The 24554-nt window shown below is 39.6% G+C and overlaps 1 protein-coding gene and 1 long non-coding RNA gene across 3 annotated transcripts in view; one reads left to right on the plus strand and one right to left on the minus strand.

Annotated features, from left to right (window-relative positions):
* Nucleotides 1–4551: 4551 nt before the first annotated feature.
* Nucleotides 4552–6480, minus strand: LOC121092473. The gene is made up of 3 exons (XR_005829324.1): nt 6384–6480; nt 5592–5648; nt 4552–4662 (listed from the first exon to the last, which is right to left on the minus strand). It is a non-coding gene; the product is annotated as an uncharacterized LOC121092473 (long non-coding RNA).
* Nucleotides 6481–10813: 4333 nt separating this feature from the next.
* TMEM163 (transmembrane protein 163) overlaps nt 10814–24554 on the plus strand; it is a 101352-nt gene continuing 87611 nt past the window's right edge. Inside the window, exons 1-2 of one of the 2 annotated variants that reach the window (XM_040603514.1) lie at nt 10815–11245; nt 16397–16516. In XM_040603514.1, coding sequence (XP_040459448.1) covers nt 11092–11245; nt 16397–16516 — 274 coding nt within the window. In that variant the 5' untranslated portion in view covers nt 10815–11091. Of the gene's footprint in view, nt 11246–16396; nt 16517–24554 lie in introns of both variants that reach the window. The other variant, XM_040603516.1, reaches the window with a different exon arrangement.

Consider the following 24554-nt stretch of genomic DNA (forward strand, 5'->3'; position numbering starts at 1 on the left):
AGTATAGATACAAGTCTCTCTAGATATCCCATACAATATGAATCTAATTGATTCACTTGACAGTTTCATTACTTAGATTTAAAGCAAAATAACTGTAACTTAATTTTCAAAACCTCCATGAAAAAGGATCTTCACAAAATTTAAATATCTTCCAAAGATACTTCATCCTCAAAGTTAAGATATGCAAAATAACCCCAGTGAAGACTTGTATTCATAATGATTGTGGGATGTGAAACAGACCTTCGAAGGCTCTCGATTTTGTTTCCTAATTAAATTTTCTTTACAAATTGAATTTTTTGGTCAACAGAATTACACACACTTCAAGCTAAAAAAAGAGACAATTCAGAGAAGCTTGCTAATACACCAGCCAGAACAACCTGTAATTCCAAAGAGTTCCTGAATTAATGGTCATCATCTTTATGAGGTCACCTTTTTATGCTCATAGATAAAAAAAGAAAACAGTGAAAAAAAGTCTAAAATCAAAGTTATATAAGGTAAATAGGCCTGTCATAAAGAGATTTCAGTAGAACAAGGGGCCTAGAGAGACTATCTGTATCAGATATGTAATATACTCTATTAATAGCCCTTTCAAAATCAACAGGAAAGGAACAATCCAAGAGGAGTAAGTAATCAGAATTTCATCCTTCATAAAAACAGCACTTGCCCTTTATTGGTGAATTAACCTGCTCTTAGGCCTGAATTAGCACTGTCTCTAAACCTCTGCAAATTTCGTGTCAGCCTATTTTGATATTACTTAATCTATCATTTACTAGGTAAAACCTTAGAGTTACATACCTGCTGATGTTCATATTGGTTGAATCATACAAGTGTGGACCTGAAGGATCCTATAGAGGTAAGTTAGTTCACCTCTCTTCTCTGAGAAAGACTGTAACAGCCAGTATACCAGGTCAGCTGTGGTTCCCTGTGGTTTTATTGCTAGCTGAATTTAGAAATCCTGCAAGGATTCTCTCAGTAACCACTCCTAGTGCTGCACTAATATCATAGTGAAGAATATTCTCCTAACGTCCTATCTGAACCACTCAATACACAGTTTGTGACTACTGGCTCAGGCTATCCATCCTTACAGTGCTACTTATTTCTCCTCTTCAGTTTTGAAAAGGGAAGAAGAACAAGAAGTTAAATTCTACTGAAGAAGTAAAACAGATTTTGCACAGAAGAACAATGGAAAAAAATGTAGCTTAAGGGTATGAACTGTGTGTGTCCAATTTGCCAGTGTCCATACAAAACTCAAATAAATGAGCCAAGATAGTGCTGATGCATAGCAAAGTTGGAGAAGTGTAAATTAAAAGCCAAAAAAACAGCTCTATTTTATAACTAAATAACAGCTATACTCAAGCACTAATAACCTCTGACAAGTGCTGCCTGTAAGTGCTTACTGTATGTGAGAAGTGCTTGCGGCTTGCTCCAAGAGCAGAAACTGGGTTCCTCTGGATACATGAAATATGTGGTCTGTAAAAATACTTTGAGGCTGGAACTGACACAAGTGAGTCCTTTATCTTCTTCACATGCCTATGCTATAATATTAGCCTACTTGTTAAAAGACCAGCTAATTAAAAAACACGTCACCCTACCCTCTGGCATCTTTATCTCCCCTTCATTTGAACAGCTCCTGACACAGAGGGCATGGAGTACAGATGCGGACAAGGCACAGTTTACTACAATTCCAAAACCCATAACCAAGCTCTGACATCAGCTGCATCAGTTGTAGCAGTTCAGATCATCGACTGATAACAACCACCATGAACGATGTAGAAGATCACATACCCACCTGCAGTGCCAGGCAGAACTGGCAAGCCTCATCCACTAAGCACGGACTCCAAGCAAATGCACTCCTGACCAGTGCTGCCCAACAGCCAAGTCTGTGTTTCCCGTACTTACGGCACACTGCCATGGTTAACGGCCCATTCACCAGCCCCACCTACCAAATTCAGCTTGCCAGCCCAACCCCTATAATTCACCAACCAGCAGGGCAAGATACAGTGCTGGCATACAGCATTATCGAGACAGTAGTTAAATATTTCTTTGTAAGCAATGAGTTGAGTCTCAAATGAAGGATTACATTTGTAGAACTTAAAGTGAAACTGAGGTGATTCTGGGAACTGAAATAAAACCCAAAGTTGAGCACGCTTGCTTTTTTTCCTTCTCCTAGCTGACTGCCGCAGAATTTCATACTTTATAGAATGAAATTATTCCCCTTATGACACACACAAAAAATCCCATCTGATCTAAATATGGCTCGTAGTTGATGTGAAGTCATTTTATGATGCATCTCCTAGTAAGAAATTATATGCTCAGATTCTACGACTAACTACCAAATATAGACTTTGGTAGAAAGGTAAGACAAAATCTATAGATAGTTTTTTTTAATTAAACAAACAGGTGAAAGAAGCAAGCACTTCTGGACACATAAACTCTTCCTGAAGTCATGAAGGCTGTACACCTAGCCACGCTTTCTGAGCATATTAGTAGGAAACGCATTACACCAGTTGGTTTAATAACACATATTACTTCTTTTAACAGATCTTGCCTCAGTTTGCCTAAATTTCTAAGCACAACTATACCTAATTTTATAGTTCAGTGACAGCTGTGATAATCAATAGATGAAATAAAACAAATCCAAGTATATGAACTTTCTCAGTAAAACAAAACCTCTTAAAATACACATTTTCTAATTAACAATGTGAAAATTAAGTGAAACTTCTGTGGCTATTGAAGCATCCCTGCACCCTGATACTGACAATATGTATAGTCTTGATGGTGGAAAGGAAGCTGTCTGCATTACTATATGACTCCCTGCCCCTCAATTACTTTTAGGCCCATCGACAGCTTTAGAGAAAATCTGAAAGCAGCATAAATTCAATTTTATCATGATCTGATTAAATCATATGACTGACATCTCCTTCCTTTTTGGTTACAGTACAATTTTATTACAGCAGAAGTTCAAAATTTCTCCAAACTTCAACTACCTTTGACCTTGAATGTTGCTTAAAAAGACATTCATAGGTGAAGTGTGTTTAACACTCTTCATTCTACAGAGAAAAGTGCTTCTTCAATTTCTTCTTCCTTGTAAAATTAGCAAATGCTAATAGCCATGTGCAACTCTGCATCACTGCTAAACGTAATATAAATGTTTTAGTAGGCTTATTAACCAACTACTCTATCTTACATAAATCCAGATCAGACAGTATTCACCATGGATAGATAAATGTCAATATTCACAGTGTATTTCATCATGCTAGATCAAATAGAGATCCATTGCTTTTGCTACTGCCGCACACAGAGAAAGGCTTGGCTGCAACAGAATAGAAACTTCTAGGTTTTAATTCCACAAAAAAATGGTTCCAATTTCTTCTTACAAGAAGAATGACATGAAATATATGATTCACTGTCTTAAAATTACAAAAGGGATTGTCACTGCCTATTTTTCCCACTGCCCACTGAAATTTTTATCCAAGAGGATGGAAACAATGACTATATCCTGAAAATAAAGGACACAGAAACCTATTAAAACTGCTCTGTATGTTGTTGACATTATTTTTGCCTAACCCACTATTTTTTCCTCTTCCAATAATCAGTATCTGAAGAATTTAATGATTTTACCTACAGCATCTCCCATTAAAATGAAGTATTCAAACTTAAATTGCATGCCAGGACTCAGGAAACTAATTCTACTTCCTCCAGCAGCAAAGCAGAAACAAAACCAACCAACCAAAAAACATTAAGTGGGTAACAGATTCCACTAGGTACTCGGGAATTTGATGTCCATCAAAACCTGGGAGAGTTAAGTGATCTAAAGTGTCAAACACCTGCTTGAGCAGATGTAAAAAACCCTCCAAAACTGGCCCACAATGGAACAAGCATGTTTTGCAAATATTAATTTTGGCTGTGGCTATCATTCAGTTTTTCAAACAATTTCTATGATCATCCTAGCTAAATACTCAAGTGGGAATGTGCAGAACCATAGTTACAATTCACTTGGCATAAGAAAAGGATAAGATATTCTTTTCCAACTCACTAAACAACGTGGATTAGCTATTCAAAACAACACATAAATATTACGGTATTATGCACTTTATCAAACAACTCACAGCAAAAATGAGCTGTGGAGTACTTACCAGCAGAGTAGAAGCAATAAAAATATTACTGCTATAGATTAGTAGAAAGATTATTCCCTCAAATGCTTATGCATGGTCTTTTAATAAAAGATAAAAATACAGCAAGATTAAAAAAAAAAATACTCTTTTGCTGATGACACTAATTGCCAAGGAATAAGATAATAACCCAAATCACAAATTAGGAGTTTAAAATACCTGAAGAGAAAACAGATGTCAGTTGGGCACTATTCCCCATAAAACCTATTGCATCTCTTTTCTGACACAGTAAGTAAATGCAACTAGTCCCTTTTTTCATTAAATCCTTACCTTCAAGGTAGGGATTATGACTTTTAAATATTTTAATGCATGAGGTTAAATTTATAAACTGTAAATGGATGAGTCTAATTTGACTAGGAAACAAATGTATGTCTACCTTGGCCTATAACCTTCTTAATAAAACTTCGGTCTGGCATGCTAGGAAAGGCTTCAGCAGACAGGCACATCAGGAGCAATGGGCATTGGCTTGGCAACAGGACAAGTGACCCATCTGTATAAAACAAAAATAATGTTTTGTGATTTCTTAATCTCATGGTTAATCATACAAACTTAATGGAAAATTATGTATAATTTTTGCAATGATGTGGGAGAAAACAAAAGTTATGCAAATATGTAGGAAATGTCTCCTTGTTAGGATGCTTCTAGATAGGAATTATCATCAAGTAATTGTAAGTCATTGGATAAGTTTATTACAAAAGTACATTGACTTTTGCTTCCTAGAAATTTCCTAGCTTTCTTTTTTTCTTTTCTTGGATGCACAAATGAAATTTCAGCTGCTTATACTCATACTCATGTCATCTATTAGGCTCTGGTTAGTGTCTCACTGGAAGAAAGATCTCTTCATATAGCACGGGAAACAGAAGAGAGGAAAAAAATTATTACTTAGGTAACAGGTTGCTACTTCTTTAAAATTAAATTCATTTTCCCTTCCATTGCTATTCAATACTAGTGAATACGACCAATGAAATAAAGCCACTGTCAAACAAGTCAGTTTTACTCAGTTACATAAAAACTGGAAACAAAACATCTTCAGTTATATGAAGAAATAGTATTGTTTGGAATAGAGGCATGTAGTCTTGCATGACTGCATAATGTTTCTCTGAACAAAATATTCTTAGTTTTTGTGGATAAACTTTTGGTTTCCCATATTTACCTAGCAATTTTAACTCCAATTAAAAATAAATTTTAAAATTGTTTCAAGATGGAAAATGATGTGAAGAATCTTTTTCAAGATCTTCTGCTCACTTTAAGATGACATATTTTGCATTCTATGTTTTTATTCCTCCTTTTTTTGCCACAATGAAACTTATCAATGCTTGTAGCTCTTGCTAGCTTTGGCATTTTTTGCAAATATGATCCTGTAACAACATCACATAGAGGAAGAGTAGGTGCTTATGTGAGGTGTCATCAATTACTTACCAAGGTCACTGCATGCTGTATTCTCTGGGAATCATATTATAGGTACTCTTTCATAGCCTGAAGGGAAAGATGCTGAATTATCATATTCTTTTTTCAGAATAACATTCAGATTATATTTGACCCAAGTTAATATTCAGTCTAAAAACGCCAAAAAGAGAGATGATTTAAATTTAAACTCTATTTAACTCAGTGCAAGAGAAAAACCAGTAAAAGACCTATATACATTGGATAATAATTTAAACGTGCTCTGCAGTTTAAAAATTAACATAGTATTGTTGTACTAACATCATAATTGTTGCTTTATTTTAATTAAAAAAAAAGAGTGACTAAAACTAGGCTGAGAGGTATCTAGGCCAAGTTAAAAGAACCTAGGGTAGAATTTCTCAGCCTGTTGACCACTGAAGATGCTGTGGGACTACAGGTGGTCTACAAAACAAAAGCAAAATATGTATCTGTCTGCCTACATGCGATCAAGCCAGCCAGCAAACACAAGTTAAAAAACATCCCACAAAATGTAGCCTAATTTGGCTACTATGGCAGCCAATAGTGCACAAGATGGTCAAAGGACAATTAAAAGAAAAGATCAGGTTCATGAAAAAAGGCTGTGAAATACAGAATCTAGATGTTTTCCTCGCTAAAGAGACTTATTTAATCTATTCATTTAGCAGAGGACGTGTCTAAATGCCAAAGAAGGATGTGAAGTACTTTACCATCTCATCGACACAACAGGCACAAAATGGTAGATGTAGGGCAAACTATCAGCCCATTTAAACAAACAGCATAAAAACTTACTCAAAGGCATTGCCTTCAGCAATATCAGGATAAATCAGCCTCAGACTTTGGTCCTAGAGGAGTAACACTAAAGATTATCTACAGAGATGACGTCTACAGGACCGATGTTTGTCCATTTAGAATTGGATTGGTACTTCATTTTGTTTCAGATGTGTCTCCTGTAAAACTGAACAGGGATGCCATTACCTCCTGCTGTAGTTCCATGAAAGACATATTGATGAAATTAAGAAGTGAGCATTTTCTTTTCAATGTCAGGCATGAGACATCTGATAGACCAAACCAACAAACCATCCTGGCTTACACTAGCACTCCCTGATACTGCAATACAATCCCAGTGACAAATACAGTATTTTGTGGCCAGAAAAAGGCTGTTTTGTGTTTAGTATGTGTATGAAATGCAGCCCTGAAAAAAAAAAAAAAAAAAAAAAACCCACAACAAAAAACAGTGAATGGTGACAGTATCATTATCTTACTCTTATGCCTTTAAACATACTAAAAAATAATCACTGGGCCAGCTGACAAAATCTTTCCAGCAAGAATGCTCTTAATTTAAGTGCTGCACTTAAGAGATGGTCAATACGGAACACTGGTTAACATCAAAGAAATCAAGCAAACTTCCTTCTCAGAAGCCTCTGAATGCACCACCGTGTTCTGCTAATTCTAGTCAGTAGTGCTAAAAAGGAAAACCAGACAGTCCAGAACAGATGTGGTCTCACTTTAGAATGACAAACGAACATATAATGCTAACATATCCAAACTCACTTACAATGACAACAGATTTATTTCAGCTCCACATAGACTGAAAAGATGTTCTGCAGATAGTGACCACTATCTCACTGGTGCACCACGGCCTGTTTTGCCATTGTCACCCATTGGTTCTACTTTCACTCTACACGATGCAACAGCACTGTGGTCTTTCTGCCTTTTTGCACCATGCTATTTTTTTGTCATCCCATAATGGGTGCTGGTGGTGGTATGGGAATAATGTTTAAGTGAAACAAAGGGGCTGTAACATAGAAAAGTAGGCCAACCTACTGCCCAGAGATTGCTTATCACCTCAGGAAAATGCCTACCTTGGAAAATAATAAAATGATGGACCTAATCCAATTTTTGTCAAATGTAACTGAAGTTCTTTCCCTGACTTTGCTGAAGAGTTAGGGTGGGTCTGGAGGAAGAATCTGAAATCTGATTGGTATTTTTCATTTATTCAATAGAAGAAAGGAGGAAGGGCAGAAAGAAAGAAAAGAACTGCCCCAAATAACCACAGCAAAACCAGACCTCAGACAATCCAGATTAAGAAAAATGAGAGAAGTTCTCTACATTGTTGGTGGTTGCTGTGGTGCATCTCCATCCTGTTTAGAATCACCTTTCTCTGGAAGACAAAATATGGAAATTACAGGCAGTTCCAGCTGGGAACAAAGTTCTGCAAGTATGTGTTAATTTTGCAGCAGCTATAGAATATGGGATGGCATCAGTCTATTTAGATTGAATCCAGAGATGTTGCTTTTCTTTTTAATTGTTTTTGACTTCTTATTCATAGCCAACAAAGGGAGGTTTGAAGGGCCAAGAAATAAAATTGTATAGTAATACAGCTATTAGGGTCAGGCCTTTTTCTCTTCATTGACTTTGCCTACAGGCTTCCTACACAAGAAATTCAACAGGGCTGGAAAATAGGATCAACATCTTTAAAACCCTAGCCCTGTATCTTCATCCAATGGAACATACTTTGAGTGAAAGAGGTGTCATAGAGGCAATGCTGGAAAGCAACTTCCAGCTGCTATGATATGGCAGTCTTTCTGCTTCTTAGTAGCTATCTTATATAAATAATGGTCTGATCTGAAAGCCCTTCATTGTGGATCTGTTTAATATTTTGAATTTGTATTTGCTAAATGCAGAGTATATGCCTTCTCAAATGAGACCATGTTTGAAGGCACTGAAGAGTCATTTAAAAGAAAATATAATACTTTTTGCAAGCCTCATATTTTTTTCTGTAGCCTGAACACTATAGCATTTATACAGAGACAGATGCAGCCCCTGCCAGACACAGTGTTTCACATAAGAACAGCAACTGAGAACAACTTACAAAAGGAAAAAGGAACATATGAAAGTTTAAAACTTGTGGTTTGGTGTTACTCGTTCCTATTTTCCTTCAAATCATTTGGAAATCTACCTCCTTTTAAAGAAATGGAATTAGGAATCTCCAGGCACTCTCCTCTTGTTGATTCCTGGAAGTTATAATACCAGAATAGCTTGGAGAGTCTTACAGAAAGGAGGTAGTGTCCAGTGAGAGTCACTAGTTAATTTTTCATTTATGCAAGGAATAAGAAAGTTCCTACTGGAATGGATCAGATACGTACTTATCTCCCTATAAGAAGGGCCCTGCAATAATTGCATTAGGGAGCATTATATCCATTGCAATGATTTCAAGGAACTCTTCATGGCTTGTGCTGGATGCACTCTGCATGGGAGAGTGTCTCTCCAAACTGAGCCACCAAAGGTTTCTATATCCGTGCCAGATCCTGAAAAGTGATTCGGCCCAAATCCCTTGTCTCTGACTAGGTGACAAAACTGGCTCTACTCATGGAAGGATTCTCACTTTACGAAGACATTTTAAGTGATAGAGAGACATGACAATCTATGATTTATAGCAAGTACCAAAAGGTAAGTCTTTTCTACCTTTCATTCATCTCTCACATGCATACATGTACAGATCTTCTCTCCTGTCTTGCAGGTTCATGTTCACCAGAGCTTAACAAACTGCCCATAAAGAAAATAATCTTAAATGTTTTATGGAATTACTAGTTTCCAATCCCTCCCAATGCAGCCCAACCCCCCAAATCACTACTAGCCTCAAAAAGAACTCACTTGTGATAGCTTATGCACATGAGAACCTCTTTTGACATTAACATCAAACAGGCACTTTGTAATTTACTATCCATTTTATGAGGAAAAAGAAAATACTTTTGGTATTGTTTATGTTTATATTGACACCAATCCAATTAGAAGAGCAAGAGCTCTGGTATTACAAAGCAGGGTAGGATAGCTAAAGGTGAAGATGAAATTTAGGTGAGAGGCATGAAGATTTCAAAAACATTTCATACAGTAGGTATGGTAGACAATACACAAAGAAATTGTAAGATTAGGTAAAAGCAAACACCAGTCCCTCACACCACAATAGCCACCTCCATTCCACAAGGTTGCCAGAATGCAAGTAAGTTTCTAAAAAGTTATGTTGCTTACCTTCCCATTTCCTTTGTTACTTTTTCAAATAATTAATGCTTGAAAATAGAGCTGAAAAGAATTTTGAAATTAGCATACAGCATTAAGAGGCATTTTTAAAAAACCAAGACATCTTGGTAGTAATGTTTAACTAACTATTCCCAAACAGGTATTAGTAAACTACTACAAAACTTTTTTTCAAGATTCTGACAGCTTGTAAAATCACAGATATTAATTTCCTGTTGGCCTTTTTATACTCCCCAAATCTGCTAATTTCTCAAAAGAGAAAAGCAACCTGTTCTTCATACAACTTAAATGGGGATTATATCCATACATGTCAGCTGAGGACTTGGGCCGCGATGTCCAATTCCGATATTTTCCTAGACTCAAGTCAAAACACAATGCAGTTTCAAAATTTATCTGCATGCTAGTAAGCACGTGGTCGGGAGACTGTGCTAGCACAGAAAATGCTTTTGTTTATTTGCACCTCTCCATCTAGTCATTAGAAACCAGCGGAGATGAAAGCAGCTCTGGCACAGATCTATCAGTAAAATTTTCTTTTTTTTTTTTTTACATTTCTGTTCTCTTAAGGTTTTAGCTTTTCCCCTACATTCTTCTCCAGCTCGAAGAACGGCAGGTGAGCGAACCCAGAACGGCCCTGAACACCAGCAGGTCTCCAGCTCTAATCCCATGCCTCAGCACCAGACTTCTGCGTGTTCTAGGCCCGTTTTTAGGCTGATATTGGTAAAACCAACTGGCAGCGTAACCAGACATCAGTGCTGGGGGGTCTGAGAGGTGCGTCTGTGTGGTGGCTCGCCGCCGATCCTGGAAAAGGGGTACAGGCGATGGAGAAGGTGCAAATCCCCAACAAAGGGGCGCGCTGGGTCTTCACCTGCCTGAAGGGCGGTGAAGCGATGGGCCTTGAGCAGCCGCTGGCCGACTCACCCCCTGAGGGCCGGTCCCGGGAGGCGGAGGCGGCAGAGCCCGCTATGGGGAGGCTGGCAGGCCCACCCGGGGACGCACCTGGAGCCCAAGGTCCTGCCGCACCTTTCGCAGGTGCCCGCGGGCTCTCGGGGGCGAGAAGCCCCTGAGGGCGACTCGCCAGAGCCCTTCCCGCCCCCGCAGTCCCCTCACGCCGCTCGGCGCGGGGACGAGCCCGCCCTGCCCCGGCCCCCGCTCCCCTGCGGCGCCGCGCCCGCCGCCCGGGGTGCTCCCGCTGGGGCGGGGAGGGGACGGGCGGCGCGGAGAGGCGGCACCGCGCTCCCACCTGCCCCCCCCCTCCGCCGCCGGCGAGGTTAGTGATGAGGCGGCCGCGGGGAGCGACTGGCGGGGAGCAGCCGGAGGAGTTTGTTTGCTGCCTGTCCTCGTCTCCCTGATGCTCTGAGCCGGAGTCTCCTCCTCTCACCGGGCTCGCACCCGGGCTGGATGCTCCGCTCGCTCCTCGCTTCGCTGCCACACTCGCCAGCCGCTTCCCGCCGCCCCGCAAGAAATGGAGCCGTCCGCTGCCCCCCTGGACACCACTCCGGACCCCGCCATCGTGCAACCCCCCGGCGCCAGCCCGCCGGTACCTCCCCGGGAGCAGCAGCAGGAGCAGCTACGGATCGGGGAGAGCGGGCAGTTCAGCGAGGGGCTGGAGGACAGAGGTGAGCACCCGCCTGTCCCTCGCCCCGCACCCGCCCTCCTGCACGCTGTCCCCCCCAGTGGCATGCCCCACCGCCTCCCCTGCGTATCGAGGCGCCTAACACCCACCCCCGACAGCTTTTCCTGCACCCTCCCTGCAGCACCCTCCCGCCTGGCTCTCCTGGACCCACACCCTCCCTCCCCCTCTCTCCGCCACACCAGCTCTTCCCGCCCCCTCTTCTTCACCCCCGGCAGCCCCACACCGGCTCCTGCCCTCCTGGCTGCCTCCGGCAGCCGCTCCGCTCTCGCAGCCGCTTGCCGTGCTCCCCAGCGCGCCGGGCACCCCGGACCCCCTCGCTCGCCCCGCCGCAGCCCCGGCCTCCCGCGGCGTGAGGGCCTGCAGGCCCCGCTCCCGCCCGGCCCCTGCCGCCGCCTGAGCGCCCCCGGCCGCCCCTCAGCCCGCCGCCGGCACTCGCTTAACGCCCCCCCACCCCCGCCGCCCTCGAAGCTTTCCCCCGTTTTAGTTCTCGTGCCAGCACCCCCGCGACAGCTTCAGAATATTTTTATCAACTCTATTCGTGGCTGTCCCCACCTGGCCCGAAAACTTGCCGGCCTGGCGGGGGAGCGGGGGCGGGGGGCGGCGGCACATGGCGCCGCTCCCGCTCCACAGCGCGGCCCCGGGGCGCAGGTGGCGGCGGGGCCCAGGAGGCTCCCGGGCGGAGCGGGCGGTGCCGGAGGCTCCGTCGCCGCTGAGGGGACGGAGGGAGGCCGCTAGGGTTACCTGCCCGCGGGGCTTGTGGCGGCCGCCTGCCGACCGGGGAGCATAACGCGGCGTTTCTGTGGTGGTCGCGAAGCCAGGGCGCCTATCTTACTGCTTGTCTCCTTTGCCTTACCGTGTAACGTGCTTCCACATAACTCGTTTTTTATTATTTACCTACATATCAGACCAGACATGGGAAGCTGCCTGCTCCCAAACCGTGTTACTCTAATGTGAAGCACACCTATGTTGGACATCTGTTCAGGGTGTGAGGCACTCGCTTACCTGCTGCCCATAAAGGCAGCTGCCATTTTAACCCTCCCCATTGCCCTGCCCTCCACAGCACCTCAAGGCTCCTCTTCCACACAATTTGTCACCATTTTTTATGTCACGTATAGGCTTTCCTTAGCCTCTCTGTTGCCCTTTCTCTTTCTGCTTTCAGCCCCTCTTTTGTGCTCTTGATGTTCATCCCACCCTCCACGTAACCCCTGTATCTCCTGTTCTTTCCCCAGCTTTCCAAATGCCTGTGCCTGCTCACAGATCCTAGACACGAAGTACAGAAGTAAGGGGGAAGAGCAGTCACCATCTCCCCTGACAGGTGTCAGTCATGCCAGGGCTGGGGACAGCCCTTTTTCCAGGGGTACCCTGGCTGCCACCACCCATGGCACAGAATAGGCATTGTGACTGAGGGCAGTTGGAGGCTTCAGTTCCGTTTTAAATAACGCAAACGAGGAATTTTGATTATGGTTCAAATACAGAAGTTTGATTACAGAAATTTTTCATTTGTGCCCAGTATGACAGAGCTAAAGGGGAAATCTCGCCCTTTTGGCATTAAGGGTAATTCCAAAGAGAGAGAGCATCTGTTGTACCTGACCTTACCTATTTCTAGGAGAGAGACAAGACTAAAGCTGCTGATTTTATTTCCTTCTCTGCCTTCACTCTCTTTTCTATGGCCCTTGCAGTAGCTTTCTTTCAGCCTTTGCTATAGTCATTGACCGATTCCATCTACCAGGATAATTCACGGTCGTTGTGGAGGAAAATCTGGTATGCTTTTTGCAGGTTGTCCCTGTTGAAATTGTTACAGTCTGTCCTTTTAGATTGTACTTCTTCTTATGATCCTTTCCAATGAATCATAGCAGATCCAGTTATAGAGATGATACTTCCATGTTTGCTAAAAATAAAAACTAACCCTAAATTTTGGAACAAGATATTTGCTCTTCAAGAGCTAGATCCAAAATCAGTGATAATTTTGTGGATGGGGTCCTTGAATTAACATCTTAGGTGAACAACTTTTCTATTAGCCTTATCTCTTCCACAAATTCTAACTTGACATTTTAAAATGATCCTTTAGCCAAATAGAAAAGTACTTCTGGTAAGTCAGCATATGGTAAAGAATATCCTAGAATCACTTCACAAATATGCCAAGCTTGTGTTCTGCAACTGTTAGGCAGGTTTTTTCTCCTTATGATTTTTTTATGGGAAGAAAATCTGTTAATATACGAAGGTACTGAAAGATAAAGTAAAAATCCAGTGGATTTAACCAGCTCATCTTTTCTTTACCTTAAGGATATCTGTGTGTTAAATAAAATAATGGCAATAAAATTACTCAATATGTTAATTTTAGGGTGGAGGAATTTTATCAGTAGATATAAGCTTTTTATTTTTGTAGCAATGCAGGTCATACCAAAAAATTATCTTTCAGCCTCCTGTGGATGCTTAAAACTTGTTTTCTTATGGGCAGTGGAAAAAATATGGAGGTTTACGTTGTGAATTGTGGTGTTGTGTGTAAATTAATGAGCTGTTGTTGCTTCTAAATAATTTTAATGCTGCGGGCTTGACAGTCACGTGAATGAGTTCGTATTTTTGTCTGCTGTCCCCTAGGACACTTGTAAGAATAATAAGGTCTTTCTCAGGGATGAAAATTGTAAATAGAGAAATTTTGTTTGAATTATTTTGGAAGGAAGAGATCACATCTCTGACAGCCATTTTGAGAGAGAGAAAGACACACACACACAGAGCACAAGTGGTTCAGTTTTATAAGGATTGCAGTCTCTGTCATACTGGACACGTGCTTGACGTGAATAGTAATCAGCAGTGCTGCACAAGCTGTGTGGCTTATTATTAATTTCTCAATTTAATTGGGGTATTATTTGATTTGTAAGTATCAACTGTGTGTGTTGGACTTCCCAGGTAATAGTGAGCTGTAGCCGTGAATTATAGGATGTCTTTAAAGAAAGAAACAGTTGAGGATGTCTGTCATTCTGATCTGTGTTTATTTGAGGTTTGAAATACTGAGAATCAAAATTGCCTGAGAAAATCTACTTTGCTTTACATTCCAATAAGATTTGGGCTGTAATTAAAAAACCTTGGTTTGGGGAGGGGGTGGGAAGGGCAAACACACAAAATGCGAGAAGATGTGTTCTCTCGATGGTTCTGTTAGTAGAAATCTCTCCTATATTTCACTATGTATTGTTAAATTACCTCATATCAGACAGCAATTAAACTGTGCACCATTATATGTAGTGGCAGAAGACAGGTCAAACACTGGGGGCGGGGGGGGAGGGAAGTTCTTCACACAAGTGAAAATGGGTTATGTGAGAAATAGCTGTGCAGTACTATCAGTAAAAGACTCAAACCTTTCAGGGTTATCATCTGGTAGTTTTCATGTGTTAAACAGACAAAGAACTCACCTTATAAGAAACAGACATAATTTCAATATGGGCCCTAGTGCATGCAAGTTCGTAAATCCTTTTCGATTCATAAAGAAGGGATTGTGTAGCACAGAAGTGAAGTAATATTTTAAATTTTCTAAAACCCAGTACAAGCATGAAATTTGCACAGTGGCTTTCTGAAGTACTATAAAGAAACTCTCTCTGCTTTATTGTAATTGAGGTGAAAAAAGTATGAAGAATTTTTCCAAGACAGCATGAATCCCACCAATTATGCTAGGATTAGAACCAATAGTTTTGACAGACTTCAAGTGGCAGAGTAAAATCTGGTGGCTTGAATTGCTACCACCCCTGGATGCCTGTCCCTCTGCTGACACATTGCTGCCCCTGAGGCAGAGATGTCTGATTCACTTCTGAATTGATTCCAAACCCATCGCAGTTTTCAGCCAGTATGTTACAGTCAGCTGAAATTAATAACTGTTAAAGTTAATAAACTTGGTTAAACAAGGTGTGGGTTCAGGAGTATGCTGGTAGCTGGATCAGGTGTCCCTGCCTTGAAAGTGGCAATAGCCATCAGAGAGAAAACTGGGGAAGGTGAGCATAGTAACAGCTTCAGCTGTTAATGTTTTAATCTGCTGCTGAGTTTGCCAGAGCCCCTGTTCTCAACCCTTTGTCTAAGACATTAGCCAGCTACTGAAAGGTTGCGCTTTTAAACCAGTGCCCCAGTTCAATGCACTCAGTGCAGGCAAGTCCCTCTGAAAAGTGATCATCATCTAAGAGGAGGCACCCACATTTTCTGGAGTAATTCATTAAGAAAGATAAAAACCATCAGGCGTTCTCTTCAGTTAAGCAGGTTTGAGCTGGAACTTGCTGGTGAAAAAGAACGTATGTTTCAAATTAGATGAATATATTAAACACAAAAGAATCTGGCTGGGATATACAGGAGGCAAATATGTTGAATTCTGAGTGCATTTTGAAAGTGACTTAAGGCTGAAAATGAAAATGAAAGAATGTTGTTGTTTTCTTTATTTTTAACCTGAATTCTTCGCTGTGATTTGAGTAGACAAAAGACTTCCACAAATGGATAGCATCAAAAAAGACAGAAAGCAATCCCATTCTCTTGTGTTTAACAGACTTCGTGCTGATTGCAGTAAGGACAGAACTGGTTCTTCACTTGGTTCTAGATGGGGATGTATTCATACCTCACATGAAGGACATTATGCTTCAAGAAGCTTTTTTCAACTGTGATAGCTTTGATTCTAAAGTATGCCTGCCACTACTTCAGTGCTCCATATGTGCAGTATTTCTGTGCATTGGTAGGTTATTTCGCAGAGACTGGTGAGCACGAGTTTTTCTCCTATGTTAATTATGCTCAGGGTCCTGAAGTTCTGAAATGAGTTTTGATCGGAGTGAGCTTAGGACTGAGCCCGTTCTTGTGTAGATGTACAAGTAGAAGATGTCAGCAACGTGAATTTCTGTAAGTGCCCTACAATTGCAGTACTCTTTTAAAGTGATTGGTGTGGGGGTCTTTTTATGTGAAATCAAAACAACTTGTGTGTGCTCTCCTTGCTTGCTCGTGTTTCTGGTGGCTTCATTCACTTAACTAATAATGTGAGCAGGATTTGATTCTGTATTGATTCTATATGTAATATAGAATGTAAATATGTGATCTAGGTCTGAACTAACACAGTTGTGTTTTTAAAAGGAGCAATGTATTGTTCATACCCTCTTTGCTTATTGCTTATCAGGTTTACTAGAAAGCAGTACAAGGCTAAAACCTCATGAAGCTCAAAGCTACAGAAAGAAGGCATTGTGGGTTTCCTGGGTCTCCATTATTGTCACACTGGCTCTTGCAGTGGCTGCTTTCAGTGAGTATTGGGAATATTTTAAATCTTCACACCTCTTCCTTTTTGTTTTTCTTTTGGGCTTTCAGAATTTCTCTCTGTGGAAGCTTTCTTATGTTTTTTCTTCACAACTGCTAAAGAGGTTTCTCTCTAGTCTGCCTGTGTCTGCATGGTGCTTATAAATTAGTAAAAATGTTGGTTTTTTTATGCAGTGGATAGGGTTGTTGAAGGTCGGAGAAAGAAACAGGAGATGTTGATTCCTGCTAGCATTTGTGCATGTGGAACTGTTCATTTTACAGAGTAGTGTAAAAGTCATTATGCAGTGGATTGCCTTTAACCAAAGAGGTCAAATATGACAAGTCTTAATACACCTGGGATCTGTAGTGGGAATTCTATAATAAAGAATAGTGAATGGTAAGAGAGAAATATATAATTTATCTGTGTTACACTGAAAGATGCCCTAACATAATGCTAATCTGGAGGACAAATACCAGTTTCTTTTTAAGCCAGTGTTTTTCTTTAAGTTTCAAGACTATTGTCTAGTTTACCTTTACACAAAGAATTTGAAAGAAAACCCCAAACAAACCCCTTTTATATGGAAGAAATTTATTTCTTTAATTTCAAAATAGGAAAAAATGTTAACATTGTGTAGATAAAGATATATTTTAGTTCAATGCAGATTTGTAAAATACTAGCTTTCTGTCTTGGTCAATTACGTGACACTGTGTTACTGTAAGGACAAAAAGAAATGTGGAATCTGGAACAAAATCTTTCCAATGGCACATTCTTTGTTTAACAGAATGAAAAACCAGAAGTGACTGGATTTACATGTTTATATAAAGAAAAGGAAAGCTGTCTAGAAGACAAGACATCTAAGATGTCTCAAAGCATCATTCTTCAGCTTGATAAAGACAGACTTGTGCTCTTTTTTTTTTGTTCTTTCTTTTTGTTTTTATTGAAGCTGCAGCAGCATGTGTTTTATTATTCTAATCTGCAGCATACGACCTGCTGCTGGAAGTTGGTGTCAGCTCCCAGGAGAGATTATTAGAATCTGACCAAATGGTCTCTGAAAACTCAATGTATATTGACTTGGAGTGATTTATATAGAAACACAGGTACAATAACTTGATGAAAAAAAAAAGAGAAAAGATAAAAGAGAAGGAACACTTAAAAGCAGAATCTAACACTGTAAAGAATTTGAATGTTAACCAGAAAGCCGGACATTGTGAGTTCCCATTTTGTTCTGCTTCATGAAAATTCAATAGTCTGTCTTTGCTACTGAAGTAACATAAAAGTAAATACTGTGTTACAAAAAAATAACTTTGTTACTATTAACAGTATAATTTTAGGGAATATTGAAATGACTTAATTTTATTTTACGCTTTCATTTATCAGAGTTGCAAGACATAAGTATAATATAGGTAACTAAACCCTCCGTTTCTTTTAAAAGGGTCTTTTTAAACGTTTTGCAAGACTAGTTAGACTACCTGAAAGCTTTTATTTTCTGTTTTCCTTATTTGTGGCAGTCTGGTAGAAATCCTACAGAAAAGAAACAGCAGAGAGGGTAGTACCTGCCTGGATATATTGTGACTGCGTACTCAGCTGCAGTGGATAGGCATTGAAGTAGTGAGATCAGCAGTTAGTAGTAGACTAATTGTATGTGTTTTGAATGTACCTTCCCTTGTGGTTTGAAGAGGCTAAATTCATGAAGAATAGAAGAGGAATCAGCACACGTACTCATCTTAAATCTGAATGGAATCTCTTAATAGACAGTTGACAGCTAACTTACATGCTACAAAAGCATTGACGGGGCTTTTGATACACTTAGTATTAAAACTTTTTATTGTTTGAGAAAATATAGTGATTCTTCTAGAATCACTTTATTTCCCCATCCAACTTCAGCAGTTCTGCTCAGTTTATTGTCTCACATTGGCTGCTTTCTTCTTTTGTGCTGTCCTTTTAGCAGGTGCCTCTAGCCAATCCATGAGTTGGGAAACATGCCAGGTGACTAGAGTTTGCTGCCTGTTTGATATAAATGACTAGTTATCACTTTGGGGTGTCTGGTGCTGCCAATTCTTTGCAAACACCTGCTATTTAAAGAATCCTGTTTCCGTTTTACCTTGTCTGTAATGGTAAAGTGTTAGCAATACAGCCCTGATGTTCCATTTCAGTGAAAAATGCCGACCTGCTGTGCTAATTGTCGGGCTACACTGACTGTATTTGCACTACTCTTTATGATTCCCCTATAAATTCTTCCTGTAAGTTTCTGTTTTATCCTGTTACAGGCTTTGAAATGCTTTCTTGCAAGTGTATCTTATGGTGCTGCTTTTGCAGCAACACATGATATAGTAAAGATAACAGGCCAGGGAACTGGCAGTACTTGGTAACTGTGACTGAAAAAATGGAAGGCAAGAAAAATACTAAGGGGAGTGATACTCATATGCATGGTTTGTGTGGAGAGTGCGAAAGTGATTCAGGAGCCTCCTTTTCCAACCAAGTGTTTGTAATTAGACTACCTTTCCTTTTTTATGGTCTGCCCCCCTCCCTTGGGTGCTGCAGCTTGATCACCTTCCTTCCTTTCAAGGCTAGGCTAGGTGCTTCCAGTGCTAGATTTTTCCATCATTAGAGTAAGCTGGAATGGTTTATCTTCACTGGGATGAGATGTTTTCTTTTGGTGGTATTATGAAGATGCCCCAGCTGAACTCTGATCTTCTTTCACTTGGTAATATTGAAATGGATTGATAAATCTTAAGTTGATCTGAATACATAAAGTAGTTTCCTTATTACATATGGTGCGTGAGGGTGAGATCTATTGATGCAAACTCTGTGTGTTAGACAGTATTAAAAAGAACCTGTGAACAGTGTATAAATTCAAATGATGATATACTTATATACCTGTCATATATTAGCTATGTAACAGGTGTATGGTATGTATTCTCTTGGGGATGGGCTGTTTTGTGGCCTAAAATACTGGAATGCAGAAGATGAAATGCTGATGTATGCATCAAAATATGTTTGGTCTCTAGCTTTGGAAAGCTAAACCAGGCTTGGCTGTAGCAGAATGGCTGCTTAAGGGAAAATGAAATTGTCATCTTTCATTCACTAATATTGAGAAGTAGGACATACTCAGACCATAAAATCAGCTTTCTCCTTTAGCTGATATAACAGAACTGTTACTATCAGGTACTTAATATGCTTACTTTTACTGCGGAAATGCTGTACTTGTAGAAGACCATTTGAAAGTTTCAGCTGCTGTCTCTAAATACAACTCCTGCACTGTGTGGTAATCACTGTGGTCCCATTGGCTTGGAGTGCTGTTGAAGGTGTTGCTGTCCAGCATATAGTTGCACAAGGCTTCAGTAAAATATTTATAGACTTAAACCTTGAGGTCACTGGAACCCTATGATACTGTCTTTAATGGCTGAAAGTTAGGCTTTCTTACAATGAGTTACACATTCTGACATTTGTGGTTCTGTGAGGTACTTTTATGGTCAGATGCTGGGCAGTGGCTGATGAGCCTTCGTTTCCATGCTGCCTGAAATATGCATGCTTGTAGGAGTCTCATGAAGAGTGGATTTACATTTTTATAAATATATAGTCATAAACTGAGATAAAAGTTACTAAACTGAACATTAATTTCTTCCTTGGCACCCCAAGTAAGTGCTGGAATAATAATTTTAATATAGTTGTTTCTGTTTTTAAATAATATAGCAACAATACGAACATCTTTTTTTTTGCAACATATATTTGTGTATAAGGCTTGAGTCTAAATAATTTCATAATAGCTACTTCCTGTAGCTGCAGTATTGTAGGTTCACACTGAGCCCGGTTTCAGAATCATAATAGAGGATGAGGGACTATTACAGGTGGAATGGAACTTTGGTGTCTTGAAACCCATTACTCTTAGTTTCTTACATTTATGTTACTAAAACATAATTTTGAAAAATACACAAATATAGCTTTTGCTGTTATAGTTTCATTTCTGCTCAAGCAGCTAGCCTCTGGTAGTGTTCTCAGAGCAGAAAACAAACTCTCATTCTGTCTGGTATTTCTTGTCCAGTAGACTTGTGATTCACAGAAAGTAGCCTGTTCATTCATCTTCCTGATTTGATTAGCTAAAATTGCTTCACAGTGAGTGGAGTAGTCATATCGATATATCTAAACAACATATAGACCAAATTCTGCACTAAAAGCGCTCTTTGTAGTCGGAGATTGAGTAAAGATTTAGAATGTATGCCTTTGTTGTAAATGTAGGCTTTGTAAAGGGCTTTCGTGAGGTGGAACTTGCAGCCAGCCTGCCACAGTGCGGTCAGAGTATGCCTGAATAGGCCATGCGTGCTAATGCGTCAGAGAGGGAGTTGGTGCTGGGCTGTTTGCAAAATGCTGGGGAAATAGCAGGCAGCTCGCGAACTCTGTCCTCATGGCTGCTTTAGAGATCACTCCTTTTAGATCACCACAGACATATTTAAGGGTTTAGTTTTATAGAAATAACCAAGAACTTGAGTGCAACAATAGGTCTGTGATTTGAGCTCTTGTCCTGGTAGGTGTTTAGTCTGGTGCAGTAAATACCCGATGTTATTTTGAGAAGGTGAATTTTAATCTATGTAGTATCTCAGATGGAAACTTGGTAGATACGATTCTGAAAGTGAGAGTATTTTACAGGATTAGCTATTGGTGGCCTACGGATAAGATATTACAAGTAAATGCAAAGACACTGACATTCTGATTTTGTATACAAAATCATTTGTGTTTCAGAATGAATTATTGAAAAATTAATGAGGTGATGTTTCACATTGGGATTAGAGAGGCATTTTGTTTGAAATGCATGGTCCATATGCTAAGAAATTTCAGGTTAGAGCTTGCTTTCAGATTAAAGCTTCATTCTAGTTCTGACTCTGACAGATTCAAATACCAGCAAACCTTAGACAGTATGGTTCTAGGTCCACTTTCTTCATTGGAATGACTGAATTAAGTCAGAAAATCTCATTTTGTTTAGTTGTAGGACGACTGCTGATTTTCCTCCCTTATTATGCTACTCTGGTGCACTGCAAATGGAGTTACCTGGGACAAATATTGAGTGACTGAAGGTGTTATCCTCTGGATGCTTGGATGTGGATGCATTGATGTAATCTTTCACTTCTCATCTCAGGTGTACTACTGAGACAACCAAGATGGGGAGCGACTATATTAATTTATTGATAAATACATCATTTTCCCAGTGACCTATTCCTATTCTTGCTTTAAAAAATAAATTTATGTGGGTTTTCCCTTATGTTTGTACAATACTTAGTGTACCCTGGGCGCAGCTGTGAATAATAATGCTATTACTAATAAAGCATGTAGGTGAAGACTCATGGTTCTGATGCTCTTTAGTTTGGATATCCAGTTCAGCATGCTTTAAAGGTCACTGAATTTCAGACAAATGATGGGCATTCAGAACTCAGATCTGTTTTAGATTCTGTGGGTACCTAAAATTCTCCAGGATCACTGACCACATGAAAAGTCTTGATCTTTGTGTTTTCCCTTCCAGGAGCTATACAGAATTGCATTTCTCACTCCTAAAGACCTGAGGACTAAGAGGTGTTTTTTTTGGTGTGTTTTGATTTTTTTTATTTTTCGTAGAACGCATTATGTTTATTCACAAAGTTACATTTCAAGTCACAAGAGCATGCAGACACTTGAAACCAAGGAAAGGCTAAATACAGAATTGAACTGCTGTGTGATAGTATGCAGATCCCTAATTTTGCATATTTCTCAGAACATTTAATTACATCAGTTACAAAAAGACAGATGCTTCAGGGCTGTAGTCCCACAGAAGTGTTAATGAAATATAGATCTTAAATTGCCAAGGTAGAATTCTGATACTGGTGACACTTGTCCAAGCCTATTGTCTTCGTTATAGTTGCAGCACTATAGTAAAAAACTGAGTTTAGTCTTAACCATGTTAAGTGAGAGTTCTAAAGGACAAAAAAAATCCATTGCCAGTGCAGCACTGGCAAAAGATAGCCTTTTGCATAGGTCAGTCTGTACTTAGTAACAGTAAAATGCAATTTTAATTCATTGAAAATTAAATGAGAGGCCAGTAAGGGCCTATCTTTTTTTAGGCATATGAAACTCTGACTTTCTTGGGAGGAGAAAATAGCATATGGATGTCAAGTTCAAGACTGATAGCTGTTGAACAGAAGTACAGGTCTAAAATCTGCAATGCTTCACACGTCATGAAATCTTTTCCTTAGTTGGCAGGCAAAATTATGATAGAAGTCTGTGAAATCTAGAACAGGCTATATAATGATCTCTGTCTATGTATTTGAACAGTAAACAATTTAAAAAAATAGTTGCTGTGGTAGAAGTTACAAAAACAACTGAGTTTGTTTAAATGCTAACCTTTAAAACATATGAGTCTGTTGTGGTTTTGCATTAGAGAATTGTAATTTGATCATTCCTTGTGCTAAGTGCTGATTCCTTTCTCATGAGAGCAGATCAACCCATAGAAATTTTAAATTAAAACAGGATGCTGATTTTGAGGGAAAACTAGCTCTATAACATCATTTCATGAGGAATGAGGTACACACAAGTGTCTTATGTCTAGGCTATGTAGCGTGAAAATCATTAGCACAGTTCTTTCCTTTGTTGTTTTATTTTTCCTGTCTGAGGCTGTGGTAGGTTTTTTTTGTGCAAGAGTCTGAAATAAGTCTGTGCAGTAGACCAGTAAGAACAGTAATGTCCTTTAAATGAATTAACATCTATATTATATTACCTAATTTATACCATATAAAATACATATGATTTACATATTCTAATATATATTGTATTTATTTTATAGCGGGACATTTTAGACACTTGAAATTTGGTCTTTAGTTTTGCAGTCAGATCTCTGCTAGGATTCCGTTTAAGGCAACTTAAGTGTTTGATGATTCAGAAGTTCCAGCTATGAGAATACAGTTGTGTAGCACGGTACAGTATAAAAATAAGGTAAATAACTGGGCAGTGTTAACTAATTGAGCTGGTGTCATGGATCCTAATCATATCTCTGAAGGAATTATACTGTGCCATTAAAGACAGATGTAGGTAGGCATGCCACTTGGCAATAACTGGGTGGTGTAGAAATGATGTGCCCTACAGCCTTCCCTAGCTTGTAGTGGATGGAAAAATGTGTATCTTGGTTAAAAATAGACAAAAATAGTTAAAAAAGGAAGTAATATGAGGTTTATTACATGCGATTGGTATTAACTGCTGTCCATCAAAAAACTGTTTGACTTTTTCTGTACGAAATTGAATTTAAATAATCCTCTAGTGCGAGTCTCAATTGCTGCTTTTTAATAGGTATATCACATAGGTTAGTGGTTGTACATCTGCCATTTGAAGGAACATCACTGCAGTCTTAAAAGTAAAATGTTTTTTCAGTAAGTCATTGTAATTTGTTGTTTCTGGAGCTGAAAATCAAGATTAATTAAAGAAAATGGATGGTTAATATTCATTGTACAGTATCACTTTATTGTTTGAAGTTCCTTAGGTTGTAAAGCACTAATGTGTAAACTTCCCTGACAGCAGTGGAAGTGATGAAAGTCAGACTTTCTTAGGTTTTCTTTACTTCTGCCAGAAATTTTAAAAATATTTGTGTGTTTTAACTTAGTAGACAACAAAATGTAAACTTGTACCAGATTTAAATTTTTTAATAACATTTATAACTTCTGCTTTACTGGGAGGTTGATAGTGCTTGCTGTTTACTACCTGCCACTTATTTTCTGTGACTTTTCAGTAACAATGTTTGAGTTCCTTTCCCTGAAAGTTGAACATTTTGATAAATTTTAATACTTTTCCAGTATATAATTTTATTTACCAATGACTCATCTTGTTTTGGTATGCCTGCACTGTAGGAGGACTCAGTAACAGTAAAATAATAACATAGATAATATCTCTTTTTTTACAATGCAATATAGCTCCCAGCAGATCTATAGCATATTGCAATAGAGCATACTGTTGGTTAGCTGGCACATGTGCTTCCCTGTTGGCAACTCTGGTGAAGTAATGGTGGTGCTAGATGAGAAATGGGAGTGTGTGA

This window comes from Falco naumanni, chromosome 8 (genome assembly GCF_017639655.2).
Source record: "Falco naumanni isolate bFalNau1 chromosome 8, bFalNau1.pat, whole genome shotgun sequence".
NCBI classification, from domain to species: domain Eukaryota; kingdom Metazoa; phylum Chordata; class Aves; order Falconiformes; family Falconidae; genus Falco; species Falco naumanni.